The following is a 26,661-nucleotide window of genomic DNA, read 5'->3' as shown; positions in this document are numbered from 1 at the left end:
GTAGGGCAAGCCAGCCGTGCGGCCCAGCTCCGTGATCATCTAGCTAGCAAGTATCATACGGTGGGGATTTGTTGATTTTTTAAAAAAAGTTAATCTGATGTTTTAAATTGCTTCAACTGAAAGTTTTCACCTGGGCTAATGATGGGCTAAGTTCCTTTTAGCTACACTTTTTATTTTGTGTTTAAGGCTGTTTTAGGCTGCAGTCCTAAAACGGACACTTCCCTGGGAGTAAGCATTGTGCATGGGACTTACTTCTGAGTAGTCCTGTTTTGGCCTGCTCCCTTAAACTCTTATTTAACTGGAATGTTCGGTTGTCGTTTGGTTCTCATCGCTAAGTTGTTTGATGAGGCAGGGCACAAGAAGTTTTAAAAACCTAAATCAAGATATTCCTTGTTGCTTACCACCTCATAGGTGAATTGTTTGAAGACTATGGGATGTGGAAGTTCCGGACAAAATACAATGTTGACAGAATCAGAGAAAAGTGAGTCGTGGATCTCCTTTTCCAAACATTTTAAACTTTATTTTCTTATGTAAAAATCTGGATAAATGTCAAAAGATTTTTCTTCTTCTTTTTCTAACAACTAGGCCCGATGTCCCCTGCTGCATCTTCCCAAGGTAAATTAACTGATTATATTCATAGTCACCGTGTCTAACTTTAAATCCGATGGTCCAGCACACACAGACGTGGGATCCATATACACCAAGGGTTCCCCAAGTACGCAGAAAAATATGACTTAGAAAATGAACCTGTGGGGGGGAAACGCCCTCCACCCTAGAATTCACCTCAGTATTTCAGTTACTGTGACTACACTCTGTGTGTGCTCAGGAACCCAACTTAAACACATTGCTGAAAGAAAGGAGGGGGATGAGGGTAAATGCTCCCTCTGAGCCGTGGAGTCTTGTGAGCAAAAATTCTACTTTGCGAGCTACCGGCGTTAAAGTTGTGAGCTACTGCATAAATTATTTTGCTCTGAGGCCATCCTTCCCGAGCTATGGCAAAAATGTGTGAGTTGGAGGTTAAAAAATTGTGACCTAGCTCACACTAACTCAGCTTAGAGGGACCAGGGCTTTTTTTGTAGCAGGAACTCCTTTGCATATTAGGCCACACACACCCTGATGTAGCCAATCCTCCAAGAGCTTACAGGGCTTTTATTACACTTTAAGCTCTTGGAGGATTGGCTACATCAGGGGGTGTGGCCTAATAGGCAAAGGAGGTCCTGCTAGAATTCCTTACAGGGCTCTTCATACAGGGCCTGCTGTAAGCTCCAGGAGGATTGGCTACATCAGGGGGTGTGGCCTAATAGGCAAAGGAGGTCCTGCTAGAATTCCTTACAGGGCTCTTCATACAGGGCCTGCTGTAAGCTCCAGGAGGACTGGCTACATCAGGGGGGTGTGGCCTAATAGGCAAAAGAGGTCCTGCTAGAATTCCTTACAGGGCTCTTCATACAGGGCCTGCTGTAAGCTCCAGGAGGATTGGCTACATCAGGGGGTGTGGCCTAATATGCAAAGGAGCTTCTGCTAGAATTCCTTACAGGGCTCTTCATACAGGGCCTGCTGTAAGCTCCAGGAGGATTGGCTACATCAGGGGTGTGTGGCCTAATATGCAAAGGAGTTCCTGCTACAAAGAAAGCCCTGGAGGGAACCCTGATCAGGGGGAGGAGCCATCGAGTTCCAGCCATGAAATACTTAAGTTCTTGCTTATACGAATGACCCTGACCCACACCCTGTTGGAAAGTGATGCCCAGGGATAGAGAGGGAATCAGCCCAATTGCTAGAATGCGTTCTCCTCCTCCTGAGACAAGAAGAACTGAATGACCAAAGGCTCTCCCCAGGGTAGATCATAAATTCTCTGAGCCCAGAAAAGAAGCTCTCCTCTCTTGCATCTTGCTGCTGATGTGGAAGCGGAAGCCGTGAAGGCCTAAGGCTTTTTCCTAGGGACTCCATTTTGCCCACCCGATGTGGACAAGGGGAAGACATCTCAACCGTGAGAACCAGGGCTTCTTTTGTAGCAGGAACTCCTTTGCATATTAGGCCACACAGCCCTGATGTAGCCAATCCCCCAAGAGCTTACGGGGCTCTTCGTACAGGGCCTACTGCAAGCTCCAGGAAGATTGGCTACTTTAGGGGTGTGTAGCCTAATATGTAAAGAAGTTCCTGCTTCAAAAAAAGCCCTGGTGAGAACTAAGGTAATGCTAAGCTTTTAACAACTGCCACATCTAGTAATACTAGCCCGTCCTACTGAAATGTCGTTTAGGCAAGTACCGAATGTCAGGAACAGAGCCAGCCCTAGACTTTCTGGGTCCCTATGCTGATAACGTCACTGAGTCACATAGGGGTACCCAATTTGGTGCCCCCAGAAGGTTGGCACCCTAGGCAATTACCTAGTTTGCCTAGTGGCAGGGCCAGCCCTGGTCAGGAAAGGAGACTGCGTGTTTTCACCTTTTCTTTGTGCCCTTGCTTAGCCTGAGTGCTTGAAGGGGTCACGTGTAGTCTTTTCATTCATTTATTCAGTTTCCTTATATTTTGAGTCTTCTTAGCCACACCTATTCGCTTTTCCTATTTGAAGTATGCTAACGGGCAGGGGACAATAGAAAAGCTCACCGTTCTTGGAATACGATTGCTCAAAACTTCAAAGTTGCGTTAGATAATCCCTGCAGTAGCTGGTAGGACTGAGGCAGGGAGGCGTGTCAGTTAGGGGGCACCTCGAAAAGGCAACGCATGCACAGAGAGCTAAAATGTATGACTCCATTTAGCGAGAGATAGTCTTGATGCTCTTAAGAGTTGCAGCGAGAGTTACCCAGTTTGTTTTTGTCAACCCCAAGGAGCAAGAGGAAGGGACAGTATCACCGAGTGGGGACTTGGGACAACCATGGGGGGGGTTGACCTCCCAGAAAACTACCTGAGGAAACGGAGGTCTTGTGAGTCAGTTTCTTCTTTTTCTTCTTCTTCTTCTTCTTCTTGTCACAACCGACTTCTGGCAATCCTGTAGGGTTTTCAAGGCGAGAGACGTTCAGCGGTGGTTTGCCAATGGCTGTCTCTGTGTCCTGACTGTGATATTGCTTAGTGGTCTCCCATCCAAATACTAACTAGGTCTGACCCTGCTAAGCTTCCGAGATCAGACGAGGTCAGGCTAGGCTGGGCTATCCAGGTCAGGGCCAAAAAAGCCCAAACCCTGGAAAATTGGGAGGAGACTTTTTTGTGCCAGAGCAATTTGGTGTCCCTTATGGAATACCTGATGTAACCGACGCTCTGACTGATTTCCCATTAGCCTTACGCTGCTCTCACGGTCATCTTCTCTGTGGGGGTTCTGTCGGATTTCACACTATCTGCCCTGGGGTTTCACACTCTCTGCCCCGCTATCTAAAAACCAGTTTCTGTTTGACACACCGAAGCTAATTGCAGCCCTGGGGCAGATAGTGTGAAATTCGATGGCAAGAGAAAAGCAGCATGAGAGCTAGTGGGAAATTGGTCTCTGTGTCTGTGGTGATTTTGAAAGGTCTTTAGGAACTTAAAATCTCTGGATTAAAATGGTGAAAACAGAGCAAATGGGGTTTAATTACAGTGTCTAGGTTAGCCTTTATGTATTTTGGTTATTTTACTGATTATTGGTGTATATTTTTTACTGAACTATTGTACTGTTTCATTTTGTTATACTTAAAACAAGAGAAAATGCAATAAACTGTTAAAAATGGGAGGAGACTTTGGGAAGGGGCCTGTAAGCTCCAAGAGGATTGGCTACATCAGGGAGGTGTGGCCTAAGATGAAAAGGAATTCCTGCTACAAAAAAAGCCCTGCTGATCCCATGTTTGCTGCTTTTTTCCTATGCTATGTTTCAGCACACTGGTTCAGAGCTAATACTTCTGAAATTTTGGATCCCCACTGAGTTGTTTACTGGGCAGTTAGACACTTCACATTAAGGGATTTTTTGCCAGTAAAAAGAAAGCAGAGCAGAAGTTTATAGAACAGATTTAACTAACAGTGCATTCTATTCTTTTTTTCCCCCTTTCTCCCCTGAAAGTCTTTCCAGTTCAGGTTTCCCTTTGACCCCAGAGCCAGAAACTTGTACATCTAGGCAAGCCAAGTCTCCAACAGTAACTAGAGTAGGAGACTTCCCACCCTGGCTCATTTCAAACCTCCCAGAGAAAAAATACATTTCTTCATACGAAGTATGAGCTTTTGAAAGTCAACGCTTCCTAGGGCTGCCAAATTCCCGGGCCGGGCAGGGTTTCCAACCCATCGGCCTGCATAGGGCTGGTGGGGGGATCTTCCCCTGACGTTGCTGGCACGATGACATCACTCACAGTGACATCATCATGTGGGCGACATTGCACACTGGCCACTCTAGGATCTTCTGGGGAAACTCTATGGTTTTCTCGGATGCTCTAGCAATTTGGGAGGGAAAACTCTATGGTACCTATTGTACCATAGAGTTTTCCCTCCCAAATTACTAGAGCGTCTGGGAAAACCATAGAGTTTTCCCGGAATCTCCTAGGGCGGCCGGTATGTGCCATCGCTGTCTCAATTACATCACTTGTGAGTGATGTCATCGTGCCACTTGCGCAGTGTGCAAGTGGAAACAGTCCCTCGCCGGAGGCTGCGGGGGACTTGGCAAATTGATCTCTAAGGAAAACTCTATGGTACATCCAGGTACCTTGGGAACCTCCAGGGTGGGAGAACCTCCGCCCAGTCCGGGAACTTGGCAGCCCTACTTCAGCCCTACTTCAGACCAACACAGCTATCCACTCAAATGTCACAAAATATTCTCATGCGTGTTCCAGTGCCCATCCCAACATGGCTACCCTTCTAATATTATTCCCTCTAATATTATTTCTGCCCTGTCATGGATGATGGCCCAGGCTAGCCCAATCTTGTCAAATCTTTGAAACTCAGCAGGGTCAACCATGCTTAGCAGGCCTAATTTTGGGCAGGAGCTCACAGGAGCAGAGCTCCGGAACCTCTACATTTTATTGTGCTCTTTCTTTTTTACCCCCCCCTCCCAAATATTTGCTTCTGGGCTCCAAACTCCCTGTGAGAATTTGTCTGAACTCTAAGATCTGACAAACTTTCTAATATTTTTCCCCACAAAAAAGGGGGAAACCTACAAAGCAGACAGGTGGAAATCGTCATCATGCCACTAAAACTTTAAGAGACTATGATTTAGATATATCCAAAAAGGAGTGGAAGAAATTTAAAGGATATATGGAGAAAGAATGGAATATAAAAAGTCATTGGACAATTTTTTAGTATTAATGAGAGAAGAAAAATATTGAACTTTGATTGGTTAGGGGTACCTTTATAATTGAATTTAAATTTATAACTTCGGAGAAGTCCAATATTGGAGGGAGGGGGGGGGGTTGAAATATCATATGGGTTAGCATAGAAAAGAGACAATTAATTATTGTAACCATATGTTATTAATAAATTGTTAAAACACGAAATCGTCATCATGCCACTGCGACCACATAGAAGAAAGTAATTTTAAGAAATATGATCATGGGAGTAAGGTTTTTATTCTGACAATTAGAATTCAAGGCGCATTTTAAGGTAGAAGCTGACCTGATATAATTGAGTACACTTTCCAGTGATGTCAGAGGTGTGTGGCATATGGAAATGAGTTATGCAAACAAATTGTGCTAATGAGCTCCAGCACCTTTTTTTCCCTATGAAATGACCCTAGTGGTTTGTATTTGGATGGGAGACCACCAATGAAGTCTAGAGCTGCTATGCAGAGGACGGCAACGGCAAACCACCTCTGCACACTTCTCTTGCTTTGAAAACTCTATGGGGCGGCCATAAATCGGCTGCATCTTGATGGGCACTTCACACACACAATGTTATTTCCAGCTTGTTATTTTCTTTTACTCCTAATGTGGCAGCTATGGGGTGAGGGGGTGGGGGAGGAAAGTTCTGAGGCAACTGCCTTCTGAACTTAAGAATATCCGGTCCTCCATTCCGACCTCTCCTATAGATGCTTTATATACCACCCATCCCCACAATCAAATAAAAAGGGGGACATAAGCTTTAAATTGAATTTAAATAGAAAATTGTGCGTAAGCTCCCTAAAGGTCTCTCTTTTGGTGTGTCCCATCTTCTTTAAAAAACAAAAAAAACTGAGGAAAATGTTCTCTTTGGGGGTTGGAAGGTTAGAATTACTAGTTAGTAGCAGTTATCAAAGCTTAAGTAGTAGGAGTATTTTAAATGAGTTTTTGTGATCAGCAATGTTCCCTCTTGTGAGCAAAAATTCTGCTTTGTGAGCTACTGGCATTGAAGTTGTAAGCTACTGCATAAATTAGTGTGCTCTGGGGACATCCTTCCTGAGCTAAGACAAAAACGTGTGAACCAGAAGTTAAAAATATGTGAGCTAGCTCACGCTAACTCAGCTTAGAGGGAACACTGGTGATCAGTTGTTTGAAGCTGTCAGTTGGGAAATAGATCCTCTTTTTTTTGTTTTTCAAAAGTTTCTAAAACTAACTTAGGTATAGAACAACATTTGAGTCCAGTAGCACCTTTAAAACCAACAAAGTGTAATTCTGAACATAAGCTTTCACATTAATACAGACTTCTTCAGACACATGAATTAAACGCAGAATTAAATTTTGTTGGTCTTAAAGGTGACACTGGACTCAAACTTCGTTCTGCCACTTCAGACCGACACAGCTACCCTCACCTGACCCTAACTAAGATATATAAAGTAAAGCTGACTCTCAAATAAAGCAAATAAACGCAAGGGGGAGATTGGATTCCCCTTTCTCTGACCAGGGTACCTCAGCAAGTTTAAGGCTGCTCTTTTCTCTCACAGAGCTGCCCCTTTCCACCGAACTTGCACACACCAGTTAGGAATGACGGGCCCTTAAAAAGAATGCTTATTTTAGGGTTGCCAGGTCAGATTCAAGAACTATCTGGGGACTTTGGTGGTGGAGCCAGAGAAAGGTTATGACAAGCATAACTGAACTCCAAATGGAGTTCTGGCCATCGCATTTAAGGGGACTGCACACCTTTTAAATGCCTTCCCTCCGTGGGAAATAATGAAGGATAGCGTCACCTTCTTTTGGGGCTCATAGAATTAAACCCCCTGGTCCAATCTTTTTTAAACTGGGGGAGGGTTTGAGGAGAGGCACCAGATGCTATGCTCAAAATTTGGTGCCTCTACCTCAAGAAACAGGCCCCCCTCAGAGACCCAGATACCTGCAGATCAATTCTCCATTATACCCTATGGGAATTGGTCTCCGTAGGGAATAATGGAGCGCCCAGCAGACATTTCCCCCACACACACTCTCTGATGATCCTGAAGCAGGGGGAGGGCCTCCAAACCCGGGAGTCTCCTGCCCCCACCTGGTTTATTTGTACCACTGAAATAAGCTTTCTTCCTTAACTAGAAAGCCAAACAAAAGCCTGGCTAAACTGAGGGCGTTTTCGCACAGGGCTTAAACCGGAGCGACGTCCCTCTTCACCGCGCAGCATCTGCGTGGATTTCGCACCAACTGCTCCGCAGAACCCCGAAGAGCCACGAATGTAAAGTTGGTTTTTGGTGGTTTACATTTGTGACGCAAAAGCCGCGGCACTTCGCGGCTCTTCCGGGTTCTGCGGAGCAGTTGGTGCGAAATCCACGCAGATGCTGCGCAGTGAAGAGGGACGTCGCTTCGGGGTAAGCCCTGTGCGAAAACGCCCTGACTCTCCTTTCCAGAGCCAAGAAATCCCTGTGAATGATGGGAAGAAGAAGAAGAATTGCAGATTTATACCCCGCCCTTCTCTCTGAATCAGAGACTCAGAGCGGCTTGCAATCTCCTATATCTTCTTCCCCTACAACAGATACCCTGTGAGGTGGGTGGGGCTGAGAGGGCTCTCACAGCCGCTGCCCTTTCAAGGACAACCTCTGCCAGAGCTATGGCTGACCCAAGGCCATTCCAGCAGGTGCAAGTGGAGGAGTGGGGAATCAAACCCGGTTCTCTCAGATAAGAGTCCCCACACTTAACCACTACACCAAACTGGCTTCTCCCAGATAAGAGTCCCCACACTTAACCACTACACCAAACTGGCTGTCTTCAGGCTTCCAGGAGACAGGCTTCCAGTTGGAATTTTAGCTCCCCCCTGAGGTTCCGTCCAATGAGAATGAGGATTGCTCATCTTCTTTGTATCAGTCTTCCCATTGGATTATTTTGACCAATGAGATGATGATTTGGTACAAACCGGGTGTTCAACCAGTGTTTGGAACATCAGAATGCTTTCCTGTACCGGCTAAATATCTGCAGTTGGCGGTTATGAAGAGGATAAGCTTGAAATCCGGGCGAGGCAGTATGACCCTGTCTGACAAATGTCAGTGCCAAGGGAGATGGCCATAAAGCTACATGAAAGGGCTTTGAGCATGTTGTTCCATAGCCAAACACTTTTGTGTGATTCGTTCCTAAGAGTGCAGCTTGGCATTTTGTAAAATAAGTAATCATCATGGGTATTATTCATTGAAGGAGGCAATACCTGTTTGTGGAGGAATTGGCAGGCAACTCCATTGTGCTGTCTCCTTTCCTGCCTCGGTATCAAGCTCGTTATTTGGAACATGGGCCACGGTAGGGTTGCCAATCTCCAGGTAGCAGCTGGTGATTTCCTGCTATTATGATTTATCTCCAGACTACAGAGATCAATTCCCCTGGAGAAAATGACTACTTTGAAGGGTGGAGTCTATGGCATTATATCAGCGGTGGCCAAACTGTGGCTCGGGAGCCACATGTGACTCTTTCACACATATTGTGTGGCTCTCGAAGCCCCCCCCCCCCCACCCTACTGGCCAGCTTGGTGAAGGCATTTAAAGTCTCTCTAAGTCACTTATCCAAACCAAGCCACCCAGCAGCTCGGAGAATTCATTTAAAGTTACTTTATTTCCATCTCTCCCTGCTACACCCTCTCCCCTTATCTATTTGCCTTCCTTCCTGTCTTGTGGCTCTCAAACATCTATCATTCATGTCTCATGGCTCTCAAACATCTGATGTTTAGTCTATGTGGCTCTTAAGTTAAGCAAGCTTGGCCACCCCTGCATTATACCCTACCGAGGTCCCCTCCCCACTCTCCGTCCCCAAATTATCTGGGTGTTTTAGAACCCAGAGCTGGTAACCCTAGCGATGGGCACCTCTTTGTCTTCAGCCAGGCACCCCTCTAGGGCCCAGACGTGAGTTCCTCAGCAATGATTTGATCAGTATTAAACAAGCAAATCAGAACCTGAGTGACAGTTAACTACTGGCCAAGCTTGTAGTACAAGGTGGGCGGAAAGAAAGATGTCCCTTGGCAAATCTTCCCGGGGAAGAGCAGTCAACTTGGCTGGCTCCACCACCAGAGAAGGCCCCTATCAGTACAAGTGAGGTAGCCATCGTAGGATTGCCAGTTTCCAAGTAGCACCTGGAGATTGCCCACTACTGCAGTTGATTTCCAGGCAACCAAGATCAATACCCCTGGAAAAAAATGGCGCTATAGCACTATACACTGCCAAAGTCCCTCCCCTCCCCAAACCCCGCCTTCCCAAAAGCTCCACCCTCAAAATTTCCAGGTATTTCCCAACTCAGAGCGGGCAATCCTATAGCTGTATGAACAAGATTCTTGTGACACTTTGGAGATTAACCAGATTTTATTCCAGAATATGTTTTCACAGGCTTGGATCCACTTCGATGGACGCAAATAGCAGACTTTTACTAGGCAGATAGTTACATAGGAGGCTATTACAATAAATGAGCAGTTGGATCAAAGGGCCTCTGTGATTACAGCTCTTAAGCGGAATGGCAAAGCGGGAGAAAGAGCCCATTGCCGCTAACGTTCCCCGTACTTTGCTTTGTTACATTTGAATTTTACATCGTTAGTTTTCATCTTGTACTTCCAGCATTTCATGGCCCTTTGATCCTGCTGCTTTGTCATACCCAGGGCTTTTTTTGTAGCTGGAACTGCTTTGCATATTGGGCCACACACCCCTGATGTAGCCAATCCTCCAAGAGCTTACAAGGCTCTTAGTACAGGGCCTATGGTAAGTTCCAGGAGGATTGGCTCCATCAGGGGTGTGTGGCCTAGGGTTGCCAAGTCCAATTCAAGAAATATCTGGGGACTTTGGTGGTGGAGCCAGGAGACACTAGGGATGGAGCCAAGATTGAGGCTGTGACAGGCATAATTGAACGCCAAAGTGAGTTCTGGCCATCACATTTAAAGGGACGGCACACCTTTTCAATTCCTTCCTTCCATAGGAAATAATGAAGGATAGGGGCACCTTCTTTTGGGGCTCATAGAATTGGACCCCCTGGTCCAATCTTTTTGAAACTTGGGGGGTATTTTGGGGAGAGGCACTAAATGCTATACTGAAAATTTGGTGCCCCTACCCCAAAAAATAGCCCCCCCCCAGAGCCCCAGATACCTGAAGATCAATTCTCCATGATTTTCTATGGGAATAAATCTCCATAGGGAATAACAGAGTCCCCAGCAGACATTTCCCTCCCCTCCCCCCACTTTCTGATGACCCTGAAGTGGGGAGAGGGCCTCCAAACCAGGGGATCCCATGCCCCCACCTGGGGATTGGCAACCCTAGTGTGGCCTAATATGCACAGGAGTGCCTGCTACAAAAAAAAGCCCATAACCGATACAACTGGTTAAACGACAGAAAGTAGAGCATAATTAAAAATGGACAATTTTTGCAGTGGAGGGAAGTGAGCATCAGTACTGGGACTGGTTCGATTTGGAACTGGGCCGGGGGGGGGCGTGCTGAGCAGTGTAATGGCCAAGTTTTTGGATGATGTCAAATCGTTCAGGAACCAAGACAGACTGTGAAGAAGGACAGGAGGATCTATCTAAATTGGGTGAGTGGTCAACATGGTGAAGAAATGAAGTTCAGTGTAGGTAAGTGTGAGGCAACGCATGCCTGAAAATATCCTGACTTTAGCTATCTGCTGGTGGGATTTGAACTGGCTGAGACGGAGAGGGAAAGAGATCTTGGGGTGGTAGTGGATAGCTTGATGAAAACTAGGGCTGCCAAGCCCCCGGTCCGGGTGGGGAATCCCCCGCCAAGGAGGTTTGCAACCCACCAGCCCACATTGGGCCAGCGGGGGGAACCACCCCCTGCATTGCTGGCGTGGTGACATCACTCGGAAGTGACATCTTCAAAATGGTGGCGTGCACACAGGCCACTCTAGGCTTTTCTGGGGAAACTCTATGGTTTTCCCAGATCCTCTAGCCATTTGGGAGGTAAAACTCTATGGTACAACAGGTACCATAGATTTTTAACCTCCCAAATGGCTAGAGCGTCCGGGGAAGCCATAGAGTTTTCCCGGAAACGCCTAGAGTGGCCCGCGTGCACACTGCCATTTTGATGATGTCACTTCCGGGAGACGTCATTTCATCGCGCATGCGAAAGTCCCCCACCAGGACTTGAAGAGGACTTGGCAACCCTAATGAAAACGTCTCGGTACGTGGCAGCTGTGAATATGACAAACTTCCTGCTGAGGAGTAATAATAATAATAATATTTTATTTATATCCCACCCTCTCTGCCGAAGCAGGCTCAGGGCGGCTAATTAGGACAGGGGTTGAAAATATAACAGCTAATAAGATGCCCCATATAAATTTATTGTGCAGCCTCATTTGGGGTACTGTGTACAGTTCTGGCTGGTGTAACTCAGAAAGGATATTGCAGAACTAGAAAAAGGACCGAAGAGGTCAAGCAGTGTGATCAAGGAGTTGGAGCACCCGAGGTTTATAAAATTATACATGGAGTAGAGAAAGCTTAGAGACTTTTTTTTTTGCCCTCTCCCATAAAACTGAATTTAGGAACACCCAAAGAAGCTAACAGGCAATAGATTTGGGACAGACAATCCACTTTCAATGCACTTTCCAACTGCAAGTTCACACAGTAAAATCCAGTTGGAAAGTGCATTGAAGGTGCATTATTTAGCATGTGATCCCAGCCAATGATTAATGAAATTGTTAAATTAAGGGGTTTTTTTGGTAGCAGGAACTCCTTTGCATATTAGGCCATGCACCCCTGATGGAGCCAATCCTCCGAGCTTACAGTAGGCCCTTTAAGAAGAGCCCTATAAAGTCTTGGAGGATTGGCTACATCATGGGGGGGTGTAGCCCAATATGCAGAGGAGTTCCTGCTACAAAAAAAAGCCCTGGTGAAATTAGCTGCCAGTGGATGTAGTGCCAGCCAGAAGTATGGATGTCTCTGGGCAGGTTCGTGAAGGATAGGTCTGTCGGTGGCTACTAGCCTTGGTGACTAAAGGAAATCTCCACAGTCAGAGGCAGCAGACCTCTGAATATCCTTACTAGCAGGAGGTAACATTGGGGGAAGCCCTTGGCCTCTATGCCTAGTTTATTGGCCCTCTACAGCAACTGGTTGGCTGCTGTGTGAAAGCGGTTGTTGGACTCAGTGAACCGCAGGACTCATCCAAGAGGGCTCTTCTTCTGTTCTAATCTCATGTATAATTAATTGTCTGCCTAGTGAGAGCCCCCTACATGCGTCTGATGAAGTGGGCTTTAGTCCACAAAAGTTTGTGTGGGAACAAAACCTGGTTTGTTTTTAAGGAGCCGCAAGACGCCTGTTTACTTCAGTATTGGTACTGCCAAACTCCTGGTGAGGGTGGGGGTCTCCCTAGGGTTATCAGCCCCACCCCCAGGGCTGCCAACAATAAGTACCATAGAGTTTCCCCCCTCCCAAATGGCTAGAGTGTCTGGGAAAACCATAGAGTTTTCCCAGAAATGCCTAGAGCAGCCGCAAGCAACGTCGCTGGCACGTTCTGGGTGATGTCATTGCGTCGTGCGCGCGCCCCCGCCAGAGAAGACTGGGGACTTGGCAACCCTAGTTACCCCCAGGCTTTTTTTGTAGAAAAAGCCCAGCAGGAACTCATTTGCATATTAGGTCATTTGCATATTAGGCCACACCCCCTGACATCACCATTGTTTTGTGCAGGGCTTTTGTTGTAGAAAAAGCCCAGCATGAACTCATTTGCATATTAGGCCACATCCCCAGACACCAAGCCAGCCGGAACTGCGTTCCTGATCAAAAAAAGCCCTGAGCCCTCCTACTGGAGGCGGGAAATCCCCTGCCACCAGGCCCCACCCCCAACCATTGATCAGCTGGCCAGCAGGGGGACTTAGCAGGAACAGGAGGAAGGCCCAGGCTATATTGCCTGTGACATCACTTCCGGCCCAGTATACATTGCCAGCCACATCACTTTGGGCATGTCCTAGAAGTGATGTCATCACGTCAGCAGTATCACAGCGATGCTCTGGCACTTGGACCAGAACTCTATGGTAGGAGCCCTTTTTACCCACAGATTTTTTCCCTGAATGCCAATGATGTGATGACATCACTTCTGGTACACACTGGATGTGACATCATCACGTCACCAGCAACGTGTCCTGGGCTTCCCTCCTGCTCTTGGTAAGTTCTTCCCTTCCCCTGCTGGTTGCCATGCTGTTTCAGATTCAAAAAGGCAAGCGACTGGTTTTTTACCCCCATCCCTGCCCCACCCAAGAGCCAAACGATTTGGCAAAGGCTCAGATGAATTCAACAACTGACATGCAATCTTAAACAGAATTACACCCTTCTAAACACATTGAATTCAATAGGCTTAGAAGGGTTGAACACTCCTTAAGAAGGCACTTTTAAACTCCCCCCCCCAGCTCACAATGTTTTGTAGCTTATTGGGTTGCCAACCTTGAGGTGAGGCCTGGAGATCTCCTGGGATTTGACTACAGAGATCTGCTCCCCTGGAGAAAATGGTGGCTTCAGAGGGCGGGCTCCATGGCATTAGATCCTGTGCCATTAGACCCCGCTGATGTCCCACTCTTCTCAAAACACTGCCCTCCCTAAGCACTGCCTCCAAATCTCCAGGATTTCCCCAGCCCTGAGCCTATCTCCCAACAGAAGATATTATATCTTGTGACATAAATCCTTCCCCATCAAAAATACCCACAATTTCATAACAATGAGGTTGTGGTAAATTGCTGTAATAATATCCAGGCCTCGGATTCAGCAGGAGCTCACAGGAGCACAGCTTCTGAACCTTTCTGACTGTCCCTCCTCCTCCTCCCCACCTACCTTGTCCATTTAATAGCAAGTGCAGCTGCATCACAATCCCTGGATTAGGAGAGCGGGCAGCCAGCCAGCCACCAGGGGCTTTGCCACACCCCCAGCAGCCCTCATGAACCCCTGGAGAAGCTCACGCCACCCTTTCTCCACTTTTTACATGATTTGTGGCAGCAGGTGGCTTGCTGGCCTTTTGACGGGGGTGGGGGGGTAGGGTTGCCAAGTCCAATTCAAGAAATACCTGGGGACTTTGGGGGTGGAGCCAGGAGACATTGGGGGCAGAGCCAGGAGCAAGGGTGTGACAAGCACAATGGAACTCCAAAGGGAGTTCTGGCCATCACATTTAAAGGGACAGCACACCTTTTTAAATGCCTTCCTTCCATAGGAAATAATGAAGGATAGGGGCACCTTCTTTTGGGGCTCATAAAATTGGACCCCCTGGTCCAATCTTTTTGAAATTTGGGGGGTATTTTGGGGAGAGGCACTAAACGCTATACTGAAACTTTTGGTGCCTCTACCTAAAAAAAAAAAAACAGCCCTCCAGAGCCCCCCGATATCCGTGGATCAATTCCCCATTATTCCCTGTGGGAATCGTTCTCCATAGGGAATAATTGCCCAGTAGACATTTCCCTCCCCCCCCTGCCGCTTTCTGATGACCCTAAAGCGGGGAGGGAGGGCCTCCAAACCTGGGGATTGGCAACCCTCTCTCTCACACACACACGAACACATTTACTGGGTCTGGTTCCTCCACAACATCTGAAAAGAACAGGGGCTACGCTGCTCTCTCTCTCTCTCTCTCACACACACACACACTTAGTTGCTCTGAAACGAAAGCAAAACAAACCGAGGGACTGTGTTGCTGACCCTTCCCATGCAGTACTTCCTGCTCAACTTTAAAGGCACACACACACATTTTGAAACAGACCTGTTTGCAGGTTTCTAAACCTGCCCAAGATCTAGAGCTGCATGGTGGCTGTGGGGGCGGGGCCTCCCCCGCCGGCCAGCTGGCTAGGGGCGGGGGGAAGCCTGTTAAACTGGGGGTCCCCCACTGGGACCTGGGAATTGGGAAGCCTAGGGTGTGGCAGGCGGCCCAGGCGAGCCCCAGGTGACTGAGGCCTGCTTGGACTGGCTGGATCTCTAGCCAGCCCAAGCAGGCCTCGTGTGCCCGGGGCTCTCCTTTCTTGCATTGGGTTGCTTTTGGCTGGCGGAGGAGGGCTGCATAATCTAATGAGTTATGCTAATGAGCTCCACCACCTATTTTTCTACAAAATGACCCCTGATAATACCCGTGGGGTTTCCAAGTTTTTCTCGCCTATAAAAGGAAAAGGTGTACTACTAGGCAACTCTGGCTGGAAGCACAGAGGAAGAAGCAAACGGTGGTTTGTGGGGTAGTATTATGAGCCAGAAATGTGGGTCAGTAGAGAAACAAATCCACTCCCACAGCTCTTCTTGCTTCTCACCATTTGCCGGGCAAGAAGCCGTAGTTTCTGAAGCTGGCTAAGTCTGCTTGCTAGACGCTGCATCGCTGCCTCTCCTCTCTGCTGGTCGGTGCACTTTTCCCCCAAGCTCTCCAGCTGTCCCTGTGTGCACAGCGCATCACAGCACCCATTCACCGTATTTGCTCACTTCTTCAGATTCTTCTAGTATCTGAAGAAATGGATCAATGAAGCTAGGGTTGCCAAATCCAATTCAGGAGATCCCCGGATTTGGAGGGCCTCCCCCCCGCACCGCTTCATGGTCATCAGAAAGCAGGGAGGGGGGAGGGAAGTATCTGCTGGGCACGCCATTATTCCCTATGAAGACCAATTCCCATATGGTATTATGGAGAATTGATCTGCAGGTATCTGGGGCTTGTGGGGAGGCTGTTTTTTTAGGCAGCAAATTTGCAGCATAGCATCTGATGCCTCTCCTCACAATACTCTCCAAGTTTCAAAAAGATTGGACTAGAGAGTCCAATTCTATGAGCCCCAAAAGAAGGTGCCCCTATCCATTATTTCCAGTAGAGGAAGGAAGGCATTTAAAAGGTGTGCGGTCCCTTTAAATGTGATGGGCAGAACTCTCTTTGGAGTTCAATTATGCTTGTCACAACCTTGCTTCTGGCTCCACCCCCAATGTCTCCTGACTCCACCCTCAAAGTCCCCAGATATTTCTTGAATTGGACCGGACAACTCTAGCTGGTTGAAGTCCCTGCTTGGCTGTAAAGTCCACTGATGACCATGTATCAATCCTACACTCTCACTGTTGCATACATGACAACTGCATTGTGCAGATGAAATGGACGGGGCGGAGGGAGAACCACGCACCCTACGTTTCCTAGAAAAGGGATGGAACCAACATGATAAAATAGCTTTCTGTACTTTAAAACAACTTCCCAACCTAAGGTCATGTCAAAGTGGAAAGAGACCATGTCCTCAGTGTCTTTTTATATGCCACAGCCTTTAAAGCTGCTATCCTGATCCAGAGATGGTACCGACGTCATATGGCCCGGCTCGAAGTGCGCCGGAGATGCACGTGGCGCATTTTTCAATCCATAGAATATTCAGGAGAACAGGATCATCTCAAGGTATGTAAAGTTGTCTGTTAGCATTGCTAGCGTTGCCTCAGCAAATGCTGGGAGATTTTTTGGGGGGGAGGGGGTGGAGTTTGGGGATGATGTGATGTCACTTCAGGCAACACTCTAGGAATTTCCCCAGTCTCTGTGGTAATGGGCGTAGAAAAATGGGGGGAATTCTAGACTGCCACTATGGAAGCCATTTTCCAGCCACTTTTTCCTCATGTTCCTCAATTTCTCAAAGGTGAGGAAATAGAGCTACCGGGGGGGGGGGTGTTACTTGCTGTGAGTGGACAAATGGCAAGCCTGAAGTCTGTGGTGTTCTAAACTTCCTGTCAGTGTCCAAAGGGATTATGGGTTTTCACGCCCTCGTTTCCTCTAATTAATACAGCATCTGTTCTACATTATTTTTCTCCTTACTGACCCCATAACCATTTTGGTGACAAAATGCAGAGCCAATCAGAGGGGGAGCCAAAACGGTCATTTGTCTTGGGCCTCAAGCTGAAAAGGGGGCCTCACATTTAGACAGTTTGGGGGGCATTTGATAAATGTCACAACTGGTTTTTCATGCACGTCAATGTCATTGTTCCTTTATCTTCATTATCTCAGGGCCTCAAAAGGTAGAAGTGGCCCGGGTCTCTCTGAACCTCTGAGTTCTCCTCTTCCCTTTTTCCCCAGCTTAAAAGCTGCTGGGGTCCAATCCTGTGTGTTCAAGATACTCTTAATATGTTCCAGATTAACTATTTGAAGTCTCCCCACCTCTTACACCATCCAGATTTCAGTTATTCAGGTCTACCATGTTACCTGTGGATTCACTCATGCCACTGTAACTTCAGTTAAGAAACACCCTTCTTTATCTGGATGCCTGAACATGCAGGTGCGGTGAATATCTGTCTTAAACTTATGCCTCCGGGTACTGGAAATACAAGAAAGATCTACACCCTCTCTCCCTGTTTAGATTACACTGAAACAGTGGAAATCACAGTGAAAGACTGATACGAAAGTAGTAAGATTCAGGCCTCATTTTGGTCAGGAGCTCACAGGAGTGGAGCTAAATTTTGTGCTCTTTCCTTCTTAACCCCTCCTAAAAAAACAACAACTTGCTTCTGGGCTCCATTGTTCAAACCGTGTGTGAGAATTTTGCTGAACTATAAGATTTGACACACTTTCTACTATTTTCCCCCACAAAAAAATGTGGGAAAATAACCAAAACATATAAAGCAGACAGACGGAAATCTTCCTCCTGCCACTGTGGCCACAGAGGAGAAAGTAATTTTAAAAGTATAATGGGAGTAAGGTTTTATTCTGACAATTATAATTCAGGAAGTATTTTAAGGTAGATGCTGAGCTGATATAATTCAGTACACCTTTGGGTGATGTCATATGCAAATGAGTTGTGCTAATGAGCTCCGGCACCTCTTTTCTACAAAATGATCCCTGGTAAAATTAACCAGAAAGTATTGATTCCACTTAATCCCATGTGAAATCTACTTTGAAAGAAGTCCAGTTGGGTTCAACAGGTCTTTCTCCCAAGTAAGTGTGCAGAGGATCTCAGAACAAAAATCTGTCTTTAGGCTTTGTGGCATAAATCCTTAAACTCATGCAAGCAGTTATATTCACCTGCAAAAAGGATGAGTGGGGGAAGAAAACTTCTATTCACCTCTGCCAGCTTCTCCCTGTATTGACTCAGCTTCCCATAGCTCCCTTCTCTTGCCAGTTCCCCCTTCTCTCTCCCAGTGATATTTTCTGCATTCTGATTTTCCTCCCTTGTGTGTTCCGGAGGCTTCTGGATTTCTGTACCGAATGTGTTTTGGCTCCCTCTAGTGGTCCCTGCAGATTTAAACTGCAGGTTTTTATGCCTGGCATAAAGCAATGTAATACTGAATCGACCACTAGAGGCCCCAAAGCACACACAGACTAGAAAGCAACCCCCCCACCCCAAGGCAACAGGAACACACAGATTAAGAGGATTAGAATGCAAAATAGCCCAATGTCTTTCTCTTCACTTTTGCTTCCTTCTACCCTGTAGATTCCAGCTTTGCTTCCTTCTGCACTTTCCTCTTTCTGGCTACTGTTTTCTCCTTCCCCCCCAGTTCTCCTTCCCCACTGCACAGCCCTATGGTCTCTCCATTCCCCCATCTCCTCTTCCTGAGTCCCGCTCCCCATTTCTGGGGGCAACCACAGTTACAACCAGGCCTCTCTTTTTTTGGTAGAAAAAGCCCAGCAGGGACTCATTTGCATATTAGGCCACACCCCCTGGTGTCACCATTGTTTTGCACAGGGCTTTTTTATAGAAAAAGTCCAGCCGGAACTTATTGTCATGTTAGGCCACACCCCCTGGCACCAAGCCAGCTGGAACTGCGTTCCTGTGCATTCCTGCTCAAAAAAACCCCCCACCTTGGTTACAACACCATGGCAACCCAAACGCCACCTGAACTTCAAATTTTTTTCTTTATTCGTCTGCATGTATGTAAACATCCCACTTCCCATACGGTGAGTTTATAAAGGGGGGCGGGGTTGGGGGGAGATAAAAACAGAATTTTCTGCTAACTTCCAAAATAATTCTTTAGCAAATGGCTGTGGTGTGTGCACACGTGTGTGAATGGCAGCCATTGTGGTGTAATGGAAAGAGTGCTGAACGTGAGGAACCTGCATTCAAAAGTTCAGCATGCTCGATGTCTTTGGATCAGTCATGGAATCATAGAGTTGGGAGGCGCCAGGCAGGCCAGCTAGTTCTTATGTTCTTTCTTCTTCTCTTCTGCAGCTCAACCATTTCTTTGACTACCTTGTGGACCATTTCATGTCAAGCAACAGTAATGAGAGTAAGTGCAGAGCTGAATAAACGTGCGCTTGGTGCACATTCTATACGGGGAAGGCCGTACAGCCGTAGCAGTCCGTGCTAAATCCAAAAAAACAAGGACAAAATCCATACCATTTCCTAGAACCAATCAGATTGTCTTAAACCATTGTGTAAAACTTTATGCTTACCAGAACTCTTCCAATCAGGTGGGATGTTACAAATTTAAAAAGACAGGAGGTTTGAAATCACATTAGGCCGGGAGAAAAATGCTCTGTCTCTTTTTAAGAGAAGCTTAATATGTGGAAACGGGCAACTGAAGCTTTTCATGGTATACAGGTTATGACAGAAGGTGCCTGCTCTGGCCTGCAGTCCCAATTCCTTTCTGCCCTCCTAGGCGTGTCTCCAAACCTGAAGGGGCTTTTCTTTTACTCTTGGATAGCTGCTACGGCCACCTGACCAGGGTACAGAGCTGTCTACTGGGAGAGTCAGTACTTCCAGCTTTCCCTCCAAGTTCTGAGGCCTTGTCTCTGTGTCTCCAACTGCCCAGAGTCTGGTCACCATGGGGACAGTTTACTGCCTCACATGCCCCTGGAGGAATAGCCAGTTGCCAACTGCCTCCCTTCCCCCAGCAGTTCTTATAAAATAGCGTGTTTGAGATAGTGGAAGTCTATGTGGTACACAGAGCCTCTGCCAGCCTCAAAAGTTATAAGGCAGGAGTGTCAAACATGCAGGAGGGCTCCTATCAGGCCCCTGAGCAACTGGCTGTCATCTGCTTCCTTCTCCCTCTCTCTTGCTTCCTTCTGCATAACAGCTTGCTTTGCGAGGCTTGCTCGATTGCACAGCAGAGCTACAGAGCAAAGTCTCTATATTCTCCATTGGCTGAGGCTCCTCCCTTGGGGAGGAAGGGGGGGGAGAATAGTTTGCTTTTTTGTAGGCGGATTTACCAGGAAACAAAGGGAGGCTCAGGCAACACCGCTGGCAATATGACAACATCACTTCTGGTGCTCACAGGAAGTGATGTCATCACACTGGCAACACCCAGATGACTCTCTGGTTTTTGGGCAAAATTCTATGGCAGAAGACATTTTTACCACAGTTTTTTTGACCAAATATCAGACCTTTGCAGCGATGGCGCAGCATGATGACATCACTTCCAGTGCACACCAGGAGTGACATAGCCATGTCACCAGCCATGTCACCTGGGCCTCCCCCCTGCTCCTGGTAGGTCCTCCCCATCCCTTGCTGTTAGAATCAGAGTTGAAAGGGAACCTCCAGAGTCATCTAGTCCAGCCCCCTGCACAATGCAGGAAATACCTCCCCCTAAATTCACAGGATCAACAACAACAACAACAACAAAATTTTATTTGTATCCCGCCCTCCCCGCCGGAGCAGGCTCAGGGCGGCTAACAACACAATTCAAGTTTAACTATACAAATAGATAAAATTACATTTAAACAACATGAACATTTAATTAAAAATCTGCTTAAGTTTTAAAATTAGATTAAATTAAATTAAATTAGTAAAAGTGCTTAATGCTATGTTTGCTTTTATGATGGCGGTTTCCTTAGCAATTTCCATTTTCATCAGCGAAAGCCAGTCGGAAGAGGAAGGTCTTGCAGGCCCTGCGGAACTGTTCTAGGTCCCGCAGGGCCCGCATTTCCTCTGGAAGTTGGTTCCATAGGCTCGGAGCTATAGAGGAGAAGGCCCGGTTACGGGTACATTGCAGCTTCACCTCTCTCGGTCCGGGAATAGTCAACAAGTTTTTCCCGGCTCAGCATTGCTGTCAGACATGTACCCCTTGGTTACTTGGGTCTTTGTTTTAAAAAGTTGTGAACTGTTTTCATAAACCTTACTGAAGATCTCATTTAGATCTCTTATCTTTCTCTCCCAGGGGATTTCATTAACCGCGTTTTCTCCGAAAGTGATATCCCTAAAGATCCCAAATTGGATAAAGCCTGCAACTATGAATTGATCCAGGTGCCAGACAACTATGCAGGGCCCCATCTTACCTTCCCTCTCTCGCCGGACCATGCCTCTGCCTTACTGGAAGCGTTCAAACAAGACAAAGTAAGTATCTCAGGAGCAATTGCGTCCTTTGCTTCCATTCCCACCCCCCACCCCTTTGCCAGGTGATCCCCTGAGCTAATTGGAAAAACTTGTTGGTTAAGAGACATATAGTGTCCAGATCACGTGACGTGATGGTATCGCTTTACTCTGCTCTGGTAAGACCTCACCTGGAGTATTGTGTTCAGTTTTGGGCACCACATTTTAAGAAGGATATAGACAAGCTGGAACACGTCCAGAAGAGGGTGGCGAAGATGGTAAGGGGTCTGGAGACCAAGTCCTATGAAGAAAGGTTGAAGGAGCTGGGCATGTTTAGCCTGGAGAGGAGGCGACTGAGAGGTGATATGCTCAACATCTTCAAGTACTTGAAGGGCTGTCATATAGAGGATGGTGTGGAATTGTTTTCTGTGGCCTCGGAAGGTAGGACCAGAACAGAAATTAAATCAAAAGAGTTTCCGGCTCAACATTAGGAAGAACTTCCTGACCGTTAGAGCGGTTCCTCAGTGGAACAGGCTTCCTCGGGAGGTGGTGGGCTCTCCTTCCTTGGAGGTTTTTAAACAGAGGCTAGATGGCCATCTGACAGCAATGAAGATCCTGTGAATTTAGGGTGAGGCATTTGTGAATTTCCTGCATTGTGCAGGGGGTTGGACTAGATAACCTTGGAGGTTGCTTCCAACTCTATGATTCTAAGAGACAGACAAGTAAAGAGAGTTTCAGGTGGGTAGTCATCTTGGTCTACAGCAAAAGCGCAAGATTTGAATCCAGTTGCACCATAAAGATCAGCAAGATTTCCAGGGCATAACTTTCAAGACTCAAAGCTCCTTTTTTTTCAGGTACCGTTTGGATGCGACAAAGGAGTTTTTGACTTTTGAAAGGTTATACCCTGTATTACACAAATCTACAGTCTGGGTGTCTCAGGCCAATAAAGACATGCAGTTGAAATCTGGGTGAGGAGGAAAAAGGATGTATTGCAATAAAGACGGTGAGCAGTGCTAGGTCGTGGCCTACATACCAAGCTGCTCCAACCTTTCAGGGTGGTCAAAACCTTATATATGCTTGATGACCTGTTGGTTGGCACATGTTGGCACATACCCATACTAATTGGCTGTAACAGCCATCATAATTTCACTGTAGGGTTGCCAATCCGCAGTTGGGCACAGGTATACAGCCAAAGGCATCCACGTCAATAGAAACCTCAAAAATCCAATTAGTGTATATAATGGAAAGTCACTTACAATCGAAGAAAAGATATAAAGTGCAAGAAGGAACCACCCCCCATATACAGTTCAATTACTCATAGCTGATCGCTCATTCTTTCAACTTCAAAATCCGGGATGTGGTATAATAAAGCCGTAGAGCAGAATAGAGTCCAACGCTCCGAATCTTCTTCTAGCCAGTGGAAAAGATGGACGCAACAAGGCAAAAAGTTCGCAACAGGGATGTGCTTAATGCCCTGTTTCACTCGAGGCTTCTATGAGCCTCAAACGACAGTTAACAATTCACAGTGGAGACCAACGGCCCAACCATTGTGCAGACAAGTAACGGCAGGGCCTCGCAAATCCCCAGTTGGGGGAAGGGGATCCCCCAGTTCAGAGGACCTCCCCCCGCTTCAGGGTTATCAGAAAGCGGGGTGAGGGGAGGGAAATGTCTGCTGGGTGATCCATTATATCCTATGTAGACTGGTCCTCTTAGAGTATAATGGAGAATTGATCTGTGGGTATCTGGGGCTCTGGGTGGGCTGTTTTTGAGATAGAGGCACCAAATTTTCAGCATAACATTTGGTGCCTCTTCTCAAAACACCCTCCCCGCCCCAGTTTCAAAAAGATTGGACCAGGGGCTTCCATTCTATGAGCCCCAAAAGAAGGTGTCCTATCCTTCATTATTTCCAAATGGAGGGAAGGCATTCAAAGGTGTGCATTCCCTTTTAACTTTCTAGTCAGTTCGGTGACCAAACTTCTAGTGAAACACAGCGTTAAGTGAAGCCAGCCAGTCTGTCTTGAACCGACTTATGCACCAACTTCGGAGAAACTGATGTCTTTAACATAAAATGGACATATGAAGTTGGATGTTTCTCTGTCTTCTAGTGAAAGTGAGATGCTCAAATGGTGGAACATTATTTAGGTCCAAATTGTATGAGTTTCTAGTGATGTGTTAGAATTTCTACATAGGGAGATTCATTTATGATCTATTTCTTTGTGTGTTTTCACACTTAGTAAAGATACAGTGTTTATATATTTTTAGTTTTGACTGTTTTATTCCTTTATACACCTTTTTAAAAAAATTTCTGCCCTCCTGGAGGTTGGCAACCCCATATGTAGGCTATTGCATTTAAATACTTTTTTGGTTTATGGATTTCAGTTGTCAGGTCCCATGGCATGAAGGCAGTTAGTTGCCTTAAATCGTTGGAGAAATGTATATCTTTCTTAATCAGGCAAATTAGCTCCCAAGATGCTGTATTCTTGCTGGGATAGAGAAGGTAGAGAAAGAAGTACTTTTCTCCCTTTCTCACAATACAAGAACTCGTGGGCATTCAATGAAATTGCTGAGCAGTCGGGTTAAAACTGATAGAAGGAAGTACTTCTTCAGCCAAAGGGCGATTAACACGTAGAATTCACTGCCACAGGAGGTGGTGGCGGCTACAAGCATAGAAAGCTTCAAGAGGGGATTGGATAAGCATATGGAACAGAGGTCCATCAGTGGCTGTTAGCCACAGTGTATTGTTGTAACTCTCTGTCTGGGGCAGTGACGCTCTGTATTCTTGGTGCTGGGGGGGGGGGGTACAGTGGGAGGGCTTCTAGTGTCCTGGCCCCACTGATGGACCTCCCGATGGCACTTGGGTTTTTTTGTCCACTGTGTGACACAGAGTGTTGGACTGGGTGGGCTGTTGGCCTGATCCAACATGGCTTCTCTTATGTTCTTATGGGACAAAGCTCTCTTCTGAAGGCCTTCTGTGACTTTTTCACTTTTTCCCAGTAGCAGCTCCACGCACGTTATGTCCTAAAACTCTTTCACGAAACCCTGAAGCATCTCTCGCAGCTGCCAAATATCAGCAACATCTCAACCTGCTACAGCGAGATCACCGTGTGCGGTAAGGGAGTGTTGTCGTTGCTATCAGTGGTAAGAATTTTGCCCCATCGGGACACAGGGTGCTTTAACGCAGGGCTTATCTGTAAAAAAAGTCCAGCAGGAACTCATCTGCATATTAGGCCACAGCCTTGATGCCAGAATAGCCAGAACTGCGTTCCTAAGCGTTTCTGCTCAGAAGAGCCCTGGTTTCGTAGCACAGTTTAGAAGTAAGCCATGATTTCCACAAGCCCTTCTCGATGGCCAAACAACGATTTGGCTATTACGTCTGAACTGGGGCCAGAGAAAGCTGGGTATTTGTAGCCGAAAGGAGCTGGAACTAAGGGCAGCAGGACAAGTTACCCTCTGGGTATCTGACGCAGGAATCAATGGATCTGCCGTCCGCTGTTGGTGTTCCTGTTTGCCCCCACTGATATTCGGCTTGCGTCTTTGTAAATGAAGCAGATGTTGTGAACGGCCATGATTCTCTGGTGGGATTTCGTCTAAAGGAAACCGAGGACTATAAGTTCCCACTGGAACCGGATCGCGATCAGGCCCCATACCGATAAGGGAGAAACCCTCACTCTCGACTGTTTCTTTTTTTCTTTATTATTAGGAGATTTGCACGGCCAGTTGAACGACTTGTTTCTGATATTTTACAAGGTATGTGCCCTACGCTGGTAAACTTTATATGCCCGATTATATCTGCCAGGCGGATGATATAGCTACTTTCAGATCTCCACCCAGAAAAATCTAAATTCTCTGCACAGATCATAGGATCAAATTCCACATAAGAACATAAGAGAAGCCATGTTGGATCAGGCCAACGGCCCATCCAGTCCAACACTCTGTGTCACACAGTGGCAAAAAAATTTATACATACACACAAACTGTGGCTAATAGCCACTGATGGACCTGTGCTCCATATTTTCATCTAAACCCCTCTTGAAGGTGGCTATGCTTGTGGCCGCCACCATCTCCTGTGGCAGTGAATTCCACATGTTAATCACCCTTTGGGTGAAGAAGTACTTCCTTTTATCCATTTTAACCTGTCTGCTCAGCAATTTCATCGAATGCCCACGAGTTCTTGTATTGTGAGAAAGGGAGAAAAGGACTTCTTTCTCTACTTTCTCCATCCCATGCATTATCTTGTAAACCTCTATCATGTCACCCCTCAGTCGACGTTTCTCCAAGCTAAGAGTTGGAAAATACCTGGAGACTTTGGGGGGTGGAGCCAGGAGAGGGAGGGGCTTGGGGAGGGGAGGGGCCTCAACATGGTCCAATGCCACCCACTTTCTAAAAACATTTGCTGGGCACCAGAAAAGGTGTTGGCGAGCGCCACGCCACCACAGGCACCACGTTGAGAATCCCCGTCGACAGGGCTGTCCCTGTCACTAAGCAAACTAGGTGATTGCCTAGGGCGCCGGTCTTCTGGGGGTGCCAAATTGGACACCCCCTCATGTGACTCAGGACGTTATCGGTGCAGAGGGAGGCACAAGAAGTTAGCCTTGCCGGCCCTGCTCGTTGGAGAGAGCTGCTGTCAGCCGTGGTGATTGTGACAGACCAACTCAGTAGAAGGCAGCTTCGTGTGAGAAGCTGGGAGGATAGCTCAGTGTCAGAGCCTCTGCTTTGCACGCAGAAGGTCCCAGGTTCAATCCCTGATGCCTCCGCTTGAAAGGATCAGAAGTAGGCAATTTTTTTAAAATCTCAGACCATGGAGAGATGCCGTCACTCAGATTGAACAAGGCCCGTTGGTCTGACTCAGCCTAAGGAAGCGTCACGTGTACGTTCAAAGCAAGACGGTGCGGCCCTCGGGCCAAAAAAAGTCGCGTGTCTCGACAACTCCCATCTACTTCCCGCACATCAGAGAGCCGAAAAGCAAATCAACAGCTCTGCCAGCCAAAAATGAAACAAAAATCCCGCAGCGTCGCAAACTGCTTCGCGCAGCTCTCTTCTTTTGCACGTTCAGGCTTGTCAAGCCGGCTTGACGATAACTGTGATGTTCCTTAGGGCCAAACTGGATGTTGCAGCTTCCACAGGTCTGACCCAGGGAGGTCAATGCCATTTTAAAGCCAAGTCCCTGGACTTTCAGTTATCAACACACTCAGGGATCGTTTAAGACCTTTATTGAAAC

The 26,661-nt window shown here is 46.9% G+C and overlaps 1 protein-coding gene across 1 annotated transcript in view; it reads left to right on the top strand.

Moving 5' to 3' along the window:
- The window catches only part of PPEF2 (protein phosphatase with EF-hand domain 2), a 59,547-nt gene that overhangs the window by 9,119 nt on the left and 23,767 nt on the right, over nucleotides 1-26,661 (top strand). The window contains exons 2-7 of the mRNA XM_060247409.1: nucleotides 412-481; nucleotides 16,465-16,612; nucleotides 19,365-19,422; nucleotides 21,292-21,467; nucleotides 24,441-24,552; nucleotides 25,144-25,190. Of these exons, the coding sequence (XP_060103392.1) occupies nucleotides 412-481; nucleotides 16,465-16,612; nucleotides 19,365-19,422; nucleotides 21,292-21,467; nucleotides 24,441-24,552; nucleotides 25,144-25,190 (611 nt within the window). The remainder of the gene's footprint in view (nucleotides 1-411; nucleotides 482-16,464; nucleotides 16,613-19,364; nucleotides 19,423-21,291; nucleotides 21,468-24,440; nucleotides 24,553-25,143; nucleotides 25,191-26,661) is intronic.

The sequence above is a fragment of the Heteronotia binoei genome, chromosome 9, assembly GCF_032191835.1.
Source record: "Heteronotia binoei isolate CCM8104 ecotype False Entrance Well chromosome 9, APGP_CSIRO_Hbin_v1, whole genome shotgun sequence".
In the NCBI taxonomy this organism is placed as follows: Eukaryota; Metazoa; Chordata; class Lepidosauria; order Squamata; family Gekkonidae; genus Heteronotia; species Heteronotia binoei.
The sequence above is the reverse complement of the archived record's forward strand: the minus strand, read 5'-3'. Positions and strand labels throughout refer to the sequence as shown.